Source organism: Cyrtonyx montezumae, unplaced genomic scaffold (assembly GCF_038088225.1).
Source record: "Cyrtonyx montezumae isolate F1298 unplaced genomic scaffold, pur_monq_1.0 scaffold_3, whole genome shotgun sequence".
NCBI classification, from domain to species: Eukaryota; Metazoa; Chordata; class Aves; order Galliformes; family Odontophoridae; genus Cyrtonyx; species Cyrtonyx montezumae.
In genome coordinates this window covers 160,644,141-160,663,054 of record NW_027072034.1, presented here as the reverse complement: position 1 = coordinate 160,663,054, position 18,914 = coordinate 160,644,141, and the positions used below count along the sequence as shown (strand labels likewise).

The 18,914-nt window shown below is 47.7% G+C and overlaps 1 protein-coding gene across 1 annotated transcript; it reads left to right on the top strand.

Annotated features, from left to right (window-relative positions):
* The first annotated feature begins 30 nt into the window (after window positions 1-30).
* On the top strand, window positions 31-13,747 carry STRIP2 (striatin interacting protein 2). The gene is made up of 20 exons (XM_065743841.1): window positions 31-165; window positions 1,120-1,189; window positions 1,811-2,095; window positions 2,198-2,318; window positions 2,987-3,055; window positions 3,136-3,242; window positions 3,332-3,459; window positions 3,843-4,025; window positions 4,553-4,776; window positions 5,436-5,501; window positions 5,597-5,660; window positions 5,956-6,027; window positions 6,235-6,309; window positions 6,863-6,960; window positions 7,141-7,267; window positions 8,531-8,631; window positions 9,186-9,252; window positions 11,858-11,962; window positions 12,190-12,394; window positions 13,482-13,747. Exons 1-20 carry the CDS (start codon window positions 31-33, stop codon window positions 13,730-13,732), a joined length of 2,553 nt encoding a protein of 850 aa, XP_065599913.1. The 3' UTR covers window positions 13,733-13,747.
* The last annotated feature ends 5,167 nt before the right edge of the window (window positions 13,748-18,914 follow it).

Below are 18,914 nucleotides of genomic sequence, written 5' to 3'. Positions count from 1 at the left end.
GTGCGCGGAGGGGCGCAGAGGGCGCAGCGCATGGAGGAGGCGGCGGGGGGGGACCCGAACCCCAACCCCATCCCCATAGCGGGGAGGGTCCGAATGGGGCAGCCCTCAGCGCAGCCCCCCCCCAAAGGCCGGGAGCTCTTCAGGGGACAGCGGAAGGAGTCCGAGGTGGGGGAGGGGGGAGGGGGGAGGGGGGAGGGGGGAGCACAAAATGGGTCTGGGAGTGCTGAGGGGCAGCGGGTTGGGGGGGGTCGGTTGTCCTATGGGTGTGCGCCCCCACCTCACAGGCATGGGATGGGGAGTCCTGGTCCGGGTTGGGTGGGCTGCCTTTGCAGCCCGCCCCCTAGGGTCACAGCACTCATTATCCCAGTTGTGACCCTCACTCCCCCCCACCCCGTACCCCCAGTGCCCCCCAGCGCCCGTGGGTGCTCCCGGGGATCAACGGCACAACAGCAGTGGGGGCCCTGACCCCATCGCTGGGCAGCAGCCACGACACGACCCACAGTGGGCTCCCACGCTGGGTGCGCTGGGGCTTCATCCCCCCTACCCTTCGTGGGCCCCCCCCCGATCCGATTAGTGCTGAATTCCTCCTGAGATTTAGGATCCCGAAGGGGATTCGCAGCCCCGGGCTATAAAAATAGGGCGAAAAAGCGGAGTTTTGGAGCAGAGCGCTCCGCCCGGTGCTGTACATCTCGGGGGTACCCATAGGAATGGGGGGTGGGGGGAGGGGGGACGTACGTTTCTCCCACCCCGCAGCCAGAGGGGAGCGATGGAAGTGCCATCCATGACCCATTCATGCGTTCCCTCCCCGGGGTTTCACGCTCCAGTTCCGCGCCCGCTGTGGGAAATGGGGGAGCGGAGGGGGAGAACGGGTGGGGGAGGGGGGGGGGGGGTCCGCGGCCCTGGGGAGGGACGTAGGGCAAAGGGACGGCCCTGGAATTTAAGCTGGGAAGAACCGGGGAGCACGCGTGGGGCTGTTTGTGGGGTGGACGCGTGCGTGGGGCCGTGTGTTGGATGGAAGCCATGGCTTTAAGACAGGAAGAACTGCGGTCCGCGCACGGGGCTGTTTGCAGCCAGGGCTCGCTGCTATTTTTACGCACCGCAGCGCTCCGCTTTCCGCAGGGCTCCGTGGATTTCCCCACCGTGGAGTTTGAGTACGGGGACGCCGACAGCCGCGGTGCGGAGCTCGCAGGTGGGGCTGTGGGGTGAGCGATGGGGAGGCAGCGTCCTGGCAGGGAGAGAGGGGAGGGTTTAATTAACAGAGGGGTGAGTGAGATCGGTCCCCAAACCTCAGAGCTGTTCGTTGAAACCTGTGCACGATCTGCTTGGCTGTGATGTGCTCCTGAGGTTTCTCCTTTTGCAAATTGACCAAAATGGGGCAAAATTAACCTCTGAGAAACTGCTATGGCACTGTGGATGCAATGGGGCAGTGGGGAGGGGGGATGGGAGGGAGGTTGTCCTATGGCTCTGAGTCCCATTTTGGTTTTGTCAGGTTTCTGTGCCACACTGGGATTTCTGTGCTGTCCCCAGTACGAAATGGGACCAAACATGATAGGTTTGAGGGTGTTGAGTCAGAACCCAACACCCAGTGGAGTTCAGGGACACTGTCCCCACTGTCCTATTGCAACGTGAAATGGGACTGAAAGCGATGGATATGGACACGCTGAGTAGGGACCCAGTGCCCAATAGAGCTCCAGCACAATGTTAGGGTTCTGCCCCACATCTCCTCGGGCACACAGGGATACCCAGAGGAATTTGGTGATGATAAGAGGGGTGAAAACCCCTCTGGAAACTGCTGACCCTGTTCCAGCAGAGCTGTACAGCTACACTGAGGAGCCTGAGCTCGGCACCAACCGGCGATGCTTCGAGGAGGAGTTTTGTCCCCAAGGTATGGGCTCGGTGCTCAGCTCCCCATGGCACGGAGCTGCCCCATGGCCCACGCATTGCTCTGTTCCCTCTGCAGCACAGGGCCAGCAGTGGCTGGAGCTGGACATAGCACAGCAGAGGGCCCACGTCCTGCGGCTGCTGGAGGGGCTGGAGGTGGTCAGCAGGGAGCGGCGGCTGCGGACGGCGCGGGCCATCCTCTACCTGGCACAGGGTGAGCACCTGGCCCAGCTCTGTCCCAGGGGGGAGTGGGGGGGGGTTATGCCCTGATCCCAGGGCAGCATTCACTGACCACAGCCCCCCCGGGCCTCCCCAGGAGTGTTTGGAGACTGTAAGAGTGAAGGTGATGTCCTGCACTGGTCACGGCACAACAGCTTCCTGCTGTACCAGCTGGGAACCTTCAGCGCCTTCCTGGAGCTGCTCAGCATGGAGATTGAGTGAGAGGGCAGAGGGCACCCAGCTCCCACCTTCCTCACCCTTTCCTTTGTTTTGTTCTCCTCTGCACTCTCTTCTTCATCTTAGACTTTCTTCCATCCTCCTCATCCTCATCTTCCTCTCTTCCTCATCCTCCTGGCCCTCTTCTTCATCGTAGTCCTTCTCTTCATCCTTCTCATCCTCTTTATCATATTCCTCCTCATCCTGTTCACTCTCCTTCACCTCATTTTTTCTCCCCATCCTTCACCTTCTTCATCTTATTCCTCCTCATCCTCCTCACCCTCTTCTTCATCTCATTTATTCTCTCCGTCTTCCTCACCCTCTTCATAATATTCCTTCTCTTCATCCTCCTCACCCTCTTGTTTCTTATTCTCCTCCTCATCTTTCTCGCCCTCATCTTCATCCTCCTCACACTCATCATCTTATTCTCATCCTCCTCTTCTTCATCTCACTCCTTCTTCACATCCTCCTCACCCTCTTCCTCTCCTCCTCATCTTCACTCTCCTCATTCTCCCTCTTCCTCTCTTCATCTTATTCTCCTCATCTTCCTCTCCTCCCTGTCCTTCTCATCTCCTTCCTTCCCCACATTCTCCTCCCTGAGGCCACCACCATGGCCGTATTTTGCTCAGGATGAGGAGCCACCCTGCTGAGCTCATCCCCTTCCCTGCAGCAACAGCCAGGCGTGCAGCAGCGCGTTGCGGAAGCCAGCCATCTCACTGGCCGACAGCACCGAGCTCAGGTACCCGTGGTGGCACTGGGATCCACTGGGGACGATGGTTGGGGACCACGTGTCACATCCCCATTGCGCTGTCCCATAAGGGTGCTGCTCAGCGTCATGTACCTGCTGGTGGAGAACATCCGCGTGGAGCTGGAGACGGATCCCCCAGAGTGGAAATCCTCCCGGGAGACCTTCAGGACAGAGCTGAGTGAGTCACGGGGGTCACGGTGTCCTTCAGTTGGGGACACTCTTGGGACAGGGTCAGCCCAGAGCCCACTCCTGCTCCCTCTCTGCCAGGTTTCCCTGTGCGCTCCGATGAGCCTTTCGCTCTGTTGCTCTTCACGATGGTGACCAAGTTCTGCAGTGGCCACGCTCCACACTTTCCCATGAAGAAGGTCCTGCTCCTGCTCTGGAAGGTGCTCCTGGTGGGTGCCCAGTTTCCTTTTCCAGGCACTGGGAACACAGGGGATGATTCCAGATGCACCCTAATGCTTAATCCAAGCACAATGGGGCAATGTCATCGAGCTGTAGATATCCATGTCACTGCAGTTACACTGGGTGACCTCTCAGGGTCTTTCCCAGCTCCAACCATTCTGTGATTTAGGATGGCACAAGGGGATGATCCAAAGTGAACCATTTCTTTTGGGATTTCTGGGATGCAGGGTGTGGAAGAAGGCTGGAGAAAGTGCTGTGCTATCTTCTTTCTCAACTCCCCACTTCGATAACCTCTGCCTGGTAGCCCTGAAGTGGTGTGCAGCACTGGGGTCCATCCCCTCTCAACTCTGCCACCTCTCTCCTTGGTCCCTAGTTCACGCTGGGAGGATTTGAGACCCTGCAGATGATGAAGGTGAGGAGGAGGGAGGAGCTGGGGCTGCCACCTCTGCCCGAGGACAGCATCCAGGTGATGCGCAGCATGCGTGCCGCGTCGCCGCCCTCCTGCTCCATCGAGCTGGCTGAACAGCAGCAGAGGCGTGGGCACCGCAGCCGGCGGGTAAGGGCCTCCTCCTTGGGCATGGTCAATACTTTTTCAGTGGGATCCATCATCCATTTGGGATTCCATTTTCTTTCCTCTTTTCTAAGGATTTTTCAGCTCATAAAAGCTGCTGTAGATCAGCCCTGTGAAGCGCTCAGGATGGAGGAAGTGAGCAGACAGCCCTGCAGGGCTGATAAGTGCTGAGACCAAACTGCTCTCAGTAAACTCGTTTTTTTTTTTTTTTTAGCTCAGTTCCTGGTGTTGTGGTGTTGTGGTCAGAGGATGAAAATGCCTCTTTTGCTTGGGGAGGATGTTGGATGGTAGCTCCAATAATTAAAATGGAAAAGGAGGTGACAATTCCTAGTTTGCTGTACAGACTGGGGTTATTCCTTGTCCAGGCTCTGATGGTAGCCAGAAGGGAAATCTTCACCCAGGGCACATCTGGGAGCTTGGCCCTTCTAGGATGGAGATAACAGGAGCTGTTGGCTGAGGGGAAACTCGAATGCATGGCATGACATTGATTTCTCCATCCCCTTCTGCTGTAGCCCCTGATGAAACAAGACAGCCTGGATATCTACAATGAGAGGGATCCCTTCAAGAATGATGAAGCAGGAGTTGACGAAGAAGAGGGTGATGAAGTGGATGGTGGGATCGAGGGGGAGCTGGACCTGATGGAGCGGGATGCACTCCTCCCTGCCATGCCAGCCCAGCGCCTGCCTATTGAACGGGTGTCGTTCCCCAAAGGGCTGCCCTGGGCCCCCAAAGTCAGGTAGATCTGTTGGATTTCATTGCCATTCTCCCCAGCCCTAGCCAAGTGTGGCCAAGGTTGTGAGGAAATGCCACCTGGGGAATTGCAGGTACAACAGAAAGGGGTAGGGAGCGTGGGTTGGGAGCTTTCCCAGCCAGCTTCGATGGGTTTTGGTAGGGCAGTGTCCTAGGTTAACTGTGTGGTTAATGGGCATGCCTCTTCGCATTGAGTGGGACTCATGTGAGGCCAAATGAAACCTTCTTGAGGGGCCTTGCTGTAGGGTGAGACACTGGAGAGGCACTGCAGAGGATGAAGGACTGGTGCTATCCTTCCAAGAACAATTCTGCCATGTGTGATACGGAGGGGAGGTTGGAAAAGAAGTCGAAATCCTCAGTCCCTTCCCTCACACCCATGTGAACTTTCACTGCTGATCTGAAGCCTAAATCTCATCCGTTATCTGTGAAACACAGGGGTGTACACAGTGACATTACACTCTGTATCGACATGCTCAGCTCTGGCTTTGGTTCACGTTGTTCCTGACTGATGTGAGCAATGGTGGCTGTAGTCAACAGCTACAAACACTTCCAGAAATCGATCCTAGAAAGCTGAAAGTTTCTTCTAAGCAGTTTGGATATATGTCTACTTCCCTCCTTGTTTTCATTTCTCTGCTGCTCCATCAGGCAGAAGGACATTGAGCATTTCCTGGAGGCGAGCAGGAACAAATTCATTGGCTTCACTCTGGGACAGTGAGTGTCATGTGTGTGCCCTGGCATAACTTAAGGCCATACCTCTGGTGTTATCTCATCCTAGCCTTGTGTTTACCTTCTGCCTTCCCCTCCAGGGACACTGAGACCTTGATAGGGCTGCCACGGCCCATTCATGAGAGTGTGAAGACGCTGAAGCAGGTGAGACAATGTCCTTAAGATGAGATCAGACCAGTGAGGATCTCACAGAAATTAGGGAATCTTTGTCCAAGATCACCATGGCCATAGAGAGACTGCAGGGCATCAAGTTTCGTATGCATCAGCTTGGTGATACATCATTCACAAAAGGTTTGGAAGTTGCTCATGTGGATGCTCTCAGCCCACAGTAAAGATCTGATGCAGATTCAGTCCTCATCAAGCTCAGCAGATGTTGTTGTTGCTCAGTGTTGCATCCTGTAGCTGTATCATTGCTCTGCCTCTGTGTTTTTTTTGCCAGCACAAGTACGTTTCCATCTCAGATGTCCAAATCAAGAATGAGGAGGAGCTGGAGAAGTGTCCCATGTCTCTGGTAAGATACACTCCCCATCACTACACGAGGGAAGAGATGTCACAGAAATCTGTACATTTTGGTCACACCTCTAGTGCTCTCAAACACCAAATTGTGACCCAATCATTAAGTCCCCAAGTTGATTTTTGGGCAGGTAATTGACGTATCTCAAGTGTGCAGACTGGAAATACCTTTTTCCCCCTTGTTTCTAATGTTTCCTTTTGCTAGGGGGAAGAGGAGGTCCAAGAAACCCCTTGTGAGGTCTTGTATCGAACAATGCTGTACAATCTCCCCCAGTATATGGTAAGCTTGTGTTTCCTAGAAATAAAATAGAGTCTGGGACCTGAACGCTGTGATTTTGGTGGGAATACAGAGCAGAGTTAGGTGGAAAGTCATTTTCAAGAGGAGGGTTGCAGAGGATTAAGGAGAGCAGATACCCAGGGGCATGGTCCAGTGTTTCGAGACAGGCCAGTGGGGCATCCCTCCTATTTTTCCCAGGGCCTTAAGAGATTCCCACACAATACAATTCAAAAAAATAAAAATTCAGCTCCGTTAAGATGTGTTTTGGGCCACCTACAGTCTGTCTGTAGGGAGAGACAAATGGATTTAAATGCATTAAGATGTAGCACTGTTTTATCCATGCTACTAGAGCTCAGTGTATCAACTTAATACAAAAGCCGAGCTTTCCTGCTGCCTGCAGTTGGGTACAAAAGGAGAGCTGAGCGTTGGCATGGCTGGTCCATCACCATGAGTGGACCTTGGGCTGGTGGAACCTTCTAGGGCTGGCTTGAAGTTGCCCAGTCTCAAGGAAAAGGAAGGGATTCCCCCTTTGCCTCCACAACTGCCTCCTTTGCAGATCGCTCTGCTGAAGATCCTCCTTGCTGCAGCACCCACCTCCAAGGCCAAGACTGACTCCATCAACATCCTGGCAGATGTCTTGCCTGAGGAGATGCCGTAAGTCCTTAAGGAGGTGCCTCCAGCTGTTCCAGCCTTGGACCAAGTGGGAAAGCTGGGGGTTGCAAATAGGTTCAGGGGACTTCAGAGGTGGGGATGGGCAGATGATCCAAGGGATATGGGTCATTGATGGTGCCATCAGGATGATGGTTAGCTTTGATCCTCCCCCCACCATGCCAGCATCACTGTCCTGCAGAGCATGAAGCTGGGGATTGATGTGAACAGGCACAAGGAGATTATCGTGAAGAGCATCTCGGCAGTGCTGCTGCTGCTCCTCAAGCACTTCAAGCTGAACCATATCTACCAGGTGAGTGCCAAGAAGGGGTCACAGTGCTCACGGGGCTGGCACATCCTTACAGGAGCTCTCCAGGAAATGTTTCCAAGAGGAGCTGCAGACCATAGAGATGAACCCTAGCCCTGGGACATGGCTTTTAGAGCATTACTCATGCAGGAATAACCTGCCTGCAATATAACTTCAGCTGTGTGTTGACAGGATGGTTTCCACTCATGTGGAAAGAGCTCTCAGACTCATGGAAGAACGCATGCTGTGGCTAATCAGGTTAGAATTCTGGAGATCTCAGCAGAAAGATCCTCTCCTGACAGAAGGGGTGGGGAGGAGTTAGGCAGGATCCCTCCTGCTCTGCCCAACCTCCATGATGAGCAGTGGGGTAGGACTCATGAGGTCCTCAGCAGGGTTGAGTTCTCAGGGCTTTAGTTTCAGCAGAACCAGCTCAGAGCCCTAGATGCAGTTTGATTTGTGTTAAACAATTAGTAGGTGATTTTTCTTTTTTTTATAGAGGTTTTAATGTGATACAAATCCATGTATGCTATGACATAAATAGGAGGATTAATAGAAATCCATATTTTGGATTGAATAGAATAATTAAAAAAAAAAAACCCACAACATTTTTCCAATCCTACCTTTGCTCCAGGTTTCCCCACATCCTAGTTTGCATTTCAGTCCCTTTTCTCACACCAAAGCAACTCCTTGAGTTTCTTACCCCAGGGAGCAGCACTCCTGCAGACCACTGTTAGGTCTGGAGAAGGTGTGTTGTTGGTTTTCTTTATTTTTTTTCCCCTTCCTTCCGACTTTGGGTGAGCTGTCCAAGCTTATCAGGATCCTAGCTGCTCTTGGCAATGCTGCTCTGTGCAAGCTGATATAGGGAGCCTGCTTTGGCAGGAGGGTTGGAGTAGATGATCTCTAGTGATCCCTTCCAGCCTTCAATTCTGTGATTTGTAGAAGGGAAGCTACCCTATATCCTTTGTAGTAGTTAATCTCCTCCTTTTCCTTCCATACATAACATTTTCCCACAGTTTTTACCTTGAAAAGCAACCGTCAGTCACTGGGTGCACCTCTTCTAGAGTCTTGCCATGAATTTCTGCATGGCAATGCACTTTCCCAGCTGCTGGGAGTCATTGTGTGTGATGCAGGCTTTACACAGCAGTGTTCTGCACAAGGAAGATGGTCTGCCAGGTCCAAAGCAAACCATCCAAACTGGAAATGGAAATTCCCAGCACACACTTCCAGTTGTTCCTGTTGACGCTGACCCGTTTTGCTTCTCTCCCCCAGTTTGAGTATGTGTCCCAGCATTTGGTGTTTGCCAACTGCATCCCGCTGATCCTGAAGTTCTTCAACCAAAACATCATGTCCTATATCACTGCCAAAAACAGGTATAGCCACACATGTGATGGCCAGTGATGCTGCAGTGGGAAGTACAACACGATACTCATACAAGGGCAATGAGTGGGACTGAACACTCTCCATGCCAGATGCTTTCCAAAAAAAAACCCATTTATATATATAAATAAAATGTATGTGTAGAATACATTTTATTATTATACATATACACATGCACACACGCATATATATATGTAATCTATGTGTATGTTTGAGGGTTTTTTGGTTGGCTACTTTTACAAAGGCAGTAGACCTAGAAGACTTAGAAACCTTCTTGGGCAAGACTTGATGCCCTTGCCGTGCATTTTCTTGCTGGTAATATTCTTGCTGTCAGATATTTCCATTTTAACTCACACTTTGCTTTATTGGTGTGTTTTTATTTGGTTGGGTTTTTTAATACACACACAAATAACTGATTTGCCATGTCCTAATGGATCCACCTCTTCTGAGCCCCCACTAATGCATGCCTGGGAGCAGGGAGGGCTCCGCTTGTTAGGTTCACACACCGACCTTCCTTAATGAGTCCCTTCTTTCCCATCTTCCACAGCATCTCCGTCCTGGATTACCCACACTGTACAGTCCATGACTTGCCCGAGCTCACTGCAGAAAGCCTGGTAAGCAGAGCAGAGCCCTTGTAACAGTATTACTATATGAAGGTGGGCGACGAAGAATTATTTCTTGCATTCTCTGCATCCAGCCAGTCCAAAATTAGATTTCTTTCTGTATAAAGACTTGAAAATTTCTCTCATCACTGCTGCTAAAATCTCGAGCCTGTGTCATTTTCCTTAGCTGTGAACACGTCGCTGTCTACAGAAATAAAGGGAAAGGCTTTCTATGGTTTTGATGAGCCAAAACTGTCCCGATGGGGACATCTAGTGACACATCGTAGCAAGCTCTGCTGGCTCGCGGTTGTCTTTTTTCCTTTTATCCTTGTTCCCACCTATTCCTTTCCTTTTTCCTTTCCTTTTTCCTTTCCTTTTTCCTTTCCTTTTTCCTTTCCTCTCCTTCTTCCTCTCCTTCTTCCTCTCCTTCTTCCTCTCCTTTTTCCTCTCCTTCTTCCTCTCCTTCTTCCTCTCCTTCTTCCTCTCCTTCTTCCTCTCCTTCTTCCTCTCCTTCTTCCTCTCCTTCTTCCTCTCCTTCTTCCTCTCCTTCTTCCTCTCCTTCTTCCTCTCCTTCTTCCTCTCCTTCTTCCTCTCCTTCTTCCTCTCCTTCTTCCTCTCCTTCTTCCTCTCCTTCTTCCTCTCCTTCTTCCTCTCCTTCTTCCTCTCCTTCTTCCTCTCCTTCTTCCTCTCCTTCTTCCTCTCCTTCTTCCTCTCCTTCTTCCTCTCCTTCTTCCTCTCCTTCTTCCTCTCCTTCTTCCTCTCCTTCTTCCTCTCCTTCTTCCTCTCCTTCTTCCTCTCCTTCTTCCTCTCCTTCTTCCTCTCCTTCTTCCTCTCCTTCTTCCTCTCCTTCTTCCTCTCCTTCTTCCTCTCCTTCTTCCTCTCCTTCTTCCTCTCCTTCTTCCTCTCCTTCTTCCTCTCCTTCTTCCTCTCCTTCTTCCTCTCCTTCTTCCTCTCCTTCTTCCTCTCCTTCTTCCTCTCCTTCTTCCTCTCCTTCTTCCTCTCCTTCTTCCTCTCCTTCTTCCTCTCCTTCTTCCTCTCCTTCTTCCTCTCCTTTTTCCTCTCCTTTTTCCTCTTTTCCTTTCCTTTTTCTATTTTCTTCTCCTCCTTCCCTTTTCCTTCCCTTTTTCCCCCCTTTTGCCCTTTTATTTCCCCTTGCTCCTTCTGTTATTTTTCCTTCTTCTTTTCTTCACCTTTTCTTTTCTTTCTTCTCCTCCTCCTTATTTCCTTCTTCGTCTCCTTGTTTTACTGATTGCCTCCAGGTCCAGAAACAATGCTAGATCTACTTCTATAAAAATCCAGTGCCTATTTATAGAAATCAAACACACCTTGGTTCTTCAGCGATGTTTGTACACGTAGTTGAGTTTCGTCAGCCAATCTTTTATGCCATTTTTTTGTTCTTTTGTCTGCTTTAACTCTGATGCACTGATTTAACATCACAGCCCTAGCACATTTTCTAGCAGATGTTGCAGATGATAATGCTTTCAGGGGGCTGCACGCAGAAGGATGTGCTTGGCTTGCTTCTGTGGAAAACTAGGACACGCTCAGCAGTGCTGTTTCCAGAGTAGGGACTGTGGGAACTGCTGTTCCTACACAGGAATGGATAAATAACTCAGATCTGGAATCCAAAGGTGGTCTTGCTAAGAGAGCCTCCCTCATGGCCATGGCCTCTGCTGGCAGAAAAAGGCATTTCCTCAGAGTGTCTTTTACCAAATCGCAGAATTTAAGTGCTTCCAATAAGCAGATTTCTTCTTTTTTGGCCTCTAAAGAGTGATATGCATACCAGTGCTTTCACCATTGCTTTACTAGGGCTCACTTCTAAGAACAAAGGCATCATGCTGACAGCGTTTCCTTGGGTAAATCTTGTTTTCCAGCACTTCCATCAGCATCTAATCCACGCTCTCAACCTGAGGATGCCCAGAAGGTGGAATGCTCAACAGGCTTTGATTTTTCCACAGTCATTAAGGCTGTAGTTTGCAATAAGTGGCTTATAAAATAAGCAGCACTTGTTACTGCTCACATCCAGTAAGTCATTTGAGGGACACCTGTCCTGTGCTCAGCACTGTGCAAGCACAAACCAAGCGGTCATGCTGGTGGAATTAGAGCTTGGATGTGCCATGGACATCTACTCCGAAGTACTCAGACTACTGCCACACACTGGTGCTGGGGGTGCTGACATGCAGCTCGTATTTAAAAATAATGTGTGGGCTGCACTTAAGCTGGAGAGGATCTTTGCTATAGAAAAATCTTGTTCTCACAACAGAAATGTTGCTGGTTTCCATCCTTCATTATTTTGTAATTTCTTTTTATTTATCCGTAATGTCCTCTAATCATGTAGTAATTTACAAATTGATTTATATAATTAGCAGCAAAACGTTTTCTAGGCAGTGCTGATGACTAGGCTGTAATTTGCTTGGCAAACAATCAATACAAATCTCCTAAAACATACATTTCTCACAATGAAGCAATGTGATTTCTCCTGGATAACACTCTAAACTGAAGCTTAAATTAAAGCACTGACTTGATCCGAGGATTTCAGGAGGGGTTTCCCTGTCTCTGTGTGCCATCACCAGCATGATGGTGAACCATCAAGGCTCTGCTTTCCCCTCTCTTCTTGCAGGAAGCTGGAGACAACAACCAGTTCTGCTGGAGAAACCTATTCTCCTGCATTAACCTGCTGAGGATCCTCAACAAGTTGACCAAGTGGAAGCACTCGAGGACAATGGTAAGGAAGATCACGACAGTAGGCCTGCTGAGAAAGCACTCTGTCCCTTCATCCAAGCCACTGATGAATGAGTTAACCCATACTGGACCCAATGTTGACATTTGAAAGACACTGCTTTCTGTTTTTCCATATGTTTTTACCAAGTGGTGCTGCCCAGAGCTGTGCAGGCAGTATTTCCATTGCTTTCTTGATCTCACTACACTGATTTCCACTGCCTTTTTTGGCAGATGCTGGTAGTCTTCAAGTCGGCCCCAATACTGAAACGAGCTCTGAAGGTGAAGCAGGCCATGATGCAGCTGTACGTCCTCAAACTGTTGAAAATCCAGACCAAATACCTGGGGCGTCAGTGGAGAAAGAGCAACATGAAGACCATGTCGGCCATCTACCAGAAGGTGCGGCACCGCATGAACGACGACTGGGCGTACGGCAATGGTGAGTCATGCTGGGAAGTGTCCTCTCTATGGGCAAGTTTTCCTCTACAACCTGTTAGGATGCTCTAAACTTGCTTGGGTCAGCACTTGGGTTTTCTTTTTCTGAAGCCTTAAAGCACCGTCAGGAGGGAACTAATTGCACGAGGAATAATCAGATCAGGATGGGGTGCAGTCAGCTCAGGTCTCCAAGATGAGTTTCCACCAAATCCAGCCCTCCATTTGCACTTTCCCAAACTGATTACTTTTACCACTGAGGCACCAAACTGCTCTGCACCAAATGTGTGTACCTGGGATGGCCACGGAGGTCACACCAGAGAGACAACACTGGTTACAGCTCAAGGTTGTGAATCCATAAGCTGAAGCACGGGCTGGGTGTGCTGATCTGTTTAAACAGCTCTTCTATGCTCTAAATCTGTATTTTTAGAAGGCTTTTCCCTCCTTTGAGCATTGCTGAGACCTTGGCATGAAATTTTTAAATCTTTATGAAGCAAATGATTAGTTTGTATAGAGGTAGAGCCCCTAAAGACCAAGTTTCAAAATACTATATATATATATTTGCATTTACACAATATTATGTATTTAAAATATTGTGGTTATTGCAGTTGATTGTTAGCTTTCCAATAGGGTTAAATGTGCCCCAGATTTAAAAGGTTTTGAGGTGTTTTGGTTTTTTTTTTTCAATAGGTTAAAATAAACTTGTGAGGTTTTAGCTGAACATTTTAAGTCTTGATCTGTGCTTCAGATGTCTGTGGAGATTTTCAGTAGAAGTGGTGAGGCCTTTCCAAAAAAGGCAGCTTTGTAATTATACAGAGTCCGCAAAGCTGAGAACAGAAATAATCACATTTCTGTAGGAAGCTTTCTGACTCTGCTTAATTTGCAAGTGATTTTAATACATTTCAGTTAAACACTTCAAATTAAAATGCATCCATAACGAGAACTCGTTATGAATGATAATTATCACAGAATTAGGAATAACGGACTGGTGAATCAATGCAGGCATGTGATGCTATAAAACTTTCATCCTTCCTTTTGTCCAAACCTTAATTTTTTTTCCACCATGTTGTGGTCTTGCTCAATTTTAAACCCAGATATCGATGCGAGGCCATGGGACTTCCAGGCTGAAGAATGCACACTCAGAGCCAGCATCGAAGCCTTCAACAGCCGGAGATATGACAAACCTCAGGACTCAGAGTTTGCACCGGTGGACAACTGCCTGCAGAGCGTGCTGGGCCAGAGGCTGGAGCTCCCTGAGGACTTCCACTACTCCTACGAGCTGTGGTTAGAGCGGGAGGTGTTTTCCCAGCCCATTCGCTGGGAAGAGCTGCTGCACTACCAGTGAAAGCCACCCCATCACCGTCCCGTGCTACAGAGAGAGGAAAAGAAGATGATTTTAAGTAAAGCTGGAAGAAAATCACCTTGCTAAAGAGTCCAGGCCTTTTTGTAACCATCCAGACACTCCAACTTTCATTTTCTCAGATGTCTTCCCTTTGTTGTTGTGACCCCTTGGAGGCCATGTGGTACCAACAGACATGGAGGCCAAGGACCAGGTTCCAGCATCTCACTGGTGCTAACATCAGGAGTGGCCTCACCTGGTTTTCACTGCAGATTTACAACTGTGTATGTGAGATCTGAGTCCGTGCTGTACCTTAGCTTGTTGAGTCTGTTGTAAGAGTATCTCAGCCTTGATAGGTCTTCATCTCATGCAGATGCCTCGAGCTGAGCTGATGTGTTTTCACTTGTTTGGTTATGATGATGTGCTTCAAACACCACACTGCTATGATGAAGTAAAAAACACAAAACAGATGGCAGCATCTGCAACAATTCTGAGCTGTTGGATGACTTGGGCACAGGGGATGTCATTACCAACTGTCCCCAGGGCTGCATCGCTGCTGGGATTGTACAGATTTCTTCCATAATTTCTGCATTGGTCACTAGGGATAGTAATGCATTACCCTTATCACTGCTCCACTTTCCTTCACCCCTCTGCTCACTGCTATGGGAGTAAATTGAACAGCAACAATAGAGCTGCAGAGAAAGTTCACCACGACGTTTCTCTCCACCTGCATTAAGTCCAGAATTATTGGCCAAGAAGTTACTGACCCAAACTAAGCTTTTTTTTCTCATTGAGCAAGATGCTCCATTACAAAGTCCATATGGGGAAATAAAATGCATCAGGTTGATTGTTCTTGAAGGATAATTACTGCAACATTAGGTTTCCAGGGAGCATTTCTTCATTGCTCTTCACCCTTCACAGCCCTTCGGAAAACAGCACATGCCACGTCTGCTGGAAAATAATCTGATTTTTGCACAGGTTTTTGCTTCTTTGGGAGGATGTTTGTGCCGAGTCTTAAAGCAGGAAGAGTGCTTTGGGTACCACTTTGCTGGCATCATATGACAGAAACAGCAGATGGTGCAGTCCAGACCGTTCAGACTCACACAATGAGCTGTGAGTATGGCGACAGGGTCTGAAAGTTATCACCTTTTCCTACAGAACATTGTCAGGCACACACAGGGAATCCTTAACTTTTCCTTCCTTATGAAACCAGTTCTTTTGTGAAAGAAAAATGTGTCAATATAGCACAGGCAAAGTTTGACTTCTCCCATGATGTACTGCTATTGATACAGCAACCACGAGGGTGATAAAACCACAGGTATCCTTCACGGCAGGATTTGTGCTTACTGCTGTGGAACTGAACCGACAATGTTTCCTTAATGTGGTTGGCAAAAGGCACTTTTCAAAGAGCTGCCATTAGTAAACCCACTCACCTTTCTAAGAATGCTTCTGTTCACAATAAAGCAGAGTGACCTTTCATGCCCGTTCATTCACTTGAACATTGTTCTTTGTCCACCTTAATTTACATGCTAATTTTTGTTGGGTTTTATTTCTGTTTAGAACACACTCTTCAAACTAACAAAAAGTCAGGTCTCTTGCATATGTAAGTGGTAGAAATGCAGCATAAATATCACTCTTTTCAGCCACGTGATGCAAATACAGAGCCCAGGTGGAGCTGGGCAGCTCAGGATTTTCCCTGTGTTTATTTCCCTACCAAATGTGCTGCTTTTCCCATTTCCCTGTAGGTCAGAGTCCTGTAGGGGGGGTTATTGAACTCACAAACTTAGAAAAGCCCTTTGTATTTGCCTCAAACTTTATTTTTGCCTCTTCCCTGCAGTGTTTATGTAGGTCCTGGTTATTCTGTTTGACATTAGGTTCATTCTTCTGCATATTATATTTAAATTGTGCTTCACAGAAGGGTTCCACAGCTTATCAGTGCTGTTTATCTTCACTGAGATATAGAATATAAATACAAATTCTTACCTGAATTTCTGTGTAGTATAAAGGTGGAAATAACTGTTACGTTTGAATGCTATTTATATTCACCACTAAAAAAATTCAGCTTTGTAGATACACCTCTATCTACAAAGCAAAAATTGAGCCTGTGTGTAAAAAAAAGTTACTAGGCAAAAACAGAGCTTTTAACTTAAATTCTTTCATCCCATCATGGCTTTATCACAGATACTCCATTTTTATTGAGGCAGGCCATGCTTTGCAAGAGTTTATTTCAGAAAGAAGGAAAATGTGGGTGTTGAGCTGATAAAAACCTCTGCTCTCACTGCACTCTGCAAAGCAGCTGTGAGGCTGACACACCAGTTTAACAGGAATAGGGGGAACCTCTATTTTAATAAGCTTATTGTAGTTACAACCAGATGTGGATAAGTCAAACAATGCAATAAGCTAAAGACTTTCCCTGAAGGTGTTTGAGCATTGAGGCCCCTCTGGAAAACTCTCTTACCAGCACTTCTGAGCCCAAGGCACTGCTTTTCCAGGAGCACTAGGAAATATTCCATCCTGATATTGCACTTCTCCAACCACAACCAAGCAGCAGGTGGAAATTCCTCCCCTTCATAATGAGGGCTTTCCTCTCCCTAAAAGAGAGGCAGAAGGCAGCAGTTACAGGAGAATCACTTTGAAGCAGAGCAAATGAGTTTCAGAGCAAAGTTTCTAATGGCTTCTGTGCAGCTAAGGGAACCCTATCTGTTATCTTACCCCAAACACAACCAGTGGTTCCAGGAATGGCTCTGTGCCCTCAGTCTCTGTTTGCAAACTGCACACAGAGCTTTCTCTTCAGTTTACAGGTGGCTGCAGAAAGTTTTGTTGTTTACAAGTCGTCTTCTTCACTGCCTGAAGATTCTTCTGCTTCCGTTTTCAGCCCCATTTCCTAGGGACAAAATGTGCCATGACACTATAAGCAGCTTGTGAACTGGTTAGCCAATGTCATGCAAACTAGAGCAAAGGAATAAAAGGCTTCAAGGATATTCCCTAAATTCCTTGAAGAGTTGTGAAAGTTGGCAGCTGGGTGTGGGCAGATACCATTAAAGTCCCAGCCAAGGTCCCTGGTTGCCCTAAGGGAAGGGTGTCATTAATTCCACAGCTCATAGAGCAGCTTATAATGATAGTGAGATGAGCTGGCCTGCCAGCTGCCAGAGCTGGAGCACTATTTATCAGACTGTAATTCCAGCAGTGACTGTATTAGGCCAGGCTTATTATCCTCCCAGTTTGCACAAACTTCCCTTAATTATTTATCAAATGCCTTGCATGTGTAAACAGCAGCTTGTTTTTCTTAGCCAGGTTCAAGCATGGTTATGAAAACCAACAGTTGAATGCACTGGCTGATTTCTGAATGCTCAGTCTAATACTGCTGACACAATTGCCATTAATGCTACTTCTTTTAACCCTTAGTGGTTAGTAAAAAAGTGGGATCTTGCCAGCTCTTTTTGCTAAAAGGAGATCACAATTATGATTGCTTCTTTCATGCCATGTGGTTTGTTAATAAAAATTACACATCATTTTTTTTCCCATTAATGTAGCAAAAATATGATTTTTTGCATTATTTATCATTTTTCTTTCATGATGTATTATCCCCGAGCCTCGTTCAGAAGTGTTCTACTTAGAAAGTCTGCAGACTGTGTTTCTGAGCCACACCACCCTGTCCTTCTTTATTTTTTCCTGTCCTTTTTGGCTCTTTCTGATTCCTCTGAGCTTTCCCTCAGCTAACTGCTGCAGTTACTGCGGCCTTGTAGAGGCAGGAATGGGAGAGCAGTGAGCAGCACAATGAACAATGGGAACTGAGCCATCAAAAATACAACATCAAAGCTGTGCCCTGTCCATCCAATACTGAAGGTCCTGCTCCTTTACTAATGGCAAAGAACCTCTTCAGCTTAACACACAACTTCTGCATCACCCTGATAAGCTGGGTCTGTGATACGGGGTAACATTATCCCTCATTTTCCTTTGCCACTGAATGCCAGAAGTTCAGCTGCCCCGTTGCTGAGTCTGAATGGGAGATAACGTGCTCACCAGACTCGGTGAAGCCTGATATTTCCACTGATCAGAAAGCGATTCCCTTTCCCTGATGCAACATAACCCCCTGGATCCTACTCGTGGCAAAAGAAAGAAGTTATGTAAAAGTTAGTATCTCCTAGAGCGAACAAAAATACCCATGAGAAGATGAAGAATTGGAAACATGCTTTCAAGGTCTTAGCACTTGTTCTTGAAAACATGTAATATGTCCAGATTACAAGAGAAGCATTTCCACTGGGTTGAGAGAGAGGTACTGCACTGTATTCCTGGTAAAGACACTTGGACGTTACCTCTCATCTTTTCTGAACCCAATCCCTTTCTCTTCAGGGGAAATGAATCTGACACTGTCCATTCTGTTTCCAAGCTGTCTCTCAAACCATCCTTCCTCTTTGACACAGGCTCTGAGGCTGCCATAGTGACCCTGTTGTTATTTCCAGTGTTCCCTGGTCTCACTTCTCCACTCAGCCTGGCTCAACTTTCCGTCTTGATCAAAGAGATAGTCGTTAGACTTGTGTTAATGCATTAGCATTACTGCTAGATGAATCCTTCTGGATTGAGATCTGTTAATCCATGGAATATATATTCATATTTAGAATGGTATTAACCAAAGCATAGATGTCTCTCTAGGATTTCCTTTGTTCTAAAAATATCCCATTTCCCTTTAGTTTCAGATGGAATGAATCTATTTTCATACAAATATACAAACAGAACTGAATCTTAGAGGTATATACTGGAAAGTACAACATGTGACCCACCTCATTGGGGACAGAACATGACAGGGATCTGGGAGCATTGGTACTGTCACATTTGATCCACTACATGATATATGGCTCACTTTGTAATGGAAAGCTAATGCAGAAGGAGGTTGCTCAGCCCAGCTTTTTCTGCTTTCATTTTTGGGAGTTCTTTCAACCATTCTTTATTAATCTATGCTTCATCCACAGCCTTGGCTCATTCTCAGTATCTCCTTCTATTTTTCAGCATCTGACTGAAACCCTTTCCCTGCAAACATTTCTCCCACTACAGAGTTTTTCAGTCCCAGTTCTGCACTTTGACGTCTGAGAAAAACAGAACTGTGATTTAAGGGGCTTCGTCGCAGTGTTGGGGTTTGGCAATAGTGTGGATCAGGAAATGTTATTTTCTTCTTCTCCTCTTTTTATTC

What these genes read in the sequence shown, in the direction of transcription:
- STRIP2 (XM_065743841.1), top strand. Translation starts at nt 31, where the DNA reads ATGGAGGAGGCGGCGGGGGGGGACCCGAACCCCAACCCCATCCCCATA. An exon ending in GACAGCGGAAGGAGTCCGAG is followed by an intron (nt 166 to 1,119) that starts GTGGGGGAGGGG and finishes CGCTTTCCGCAG; the next exon opens with GGCTCCGTGGATTTCCCCAC. An exon ending in CGACTGGGCGTACGGCAATG is followed by an intron (nt 12,395 to 13,481) that starts GTGAGTCATGCT and finishes TTTTAAACCCAG; the next exon opens with ATATCGATGCGAGGCCATGG.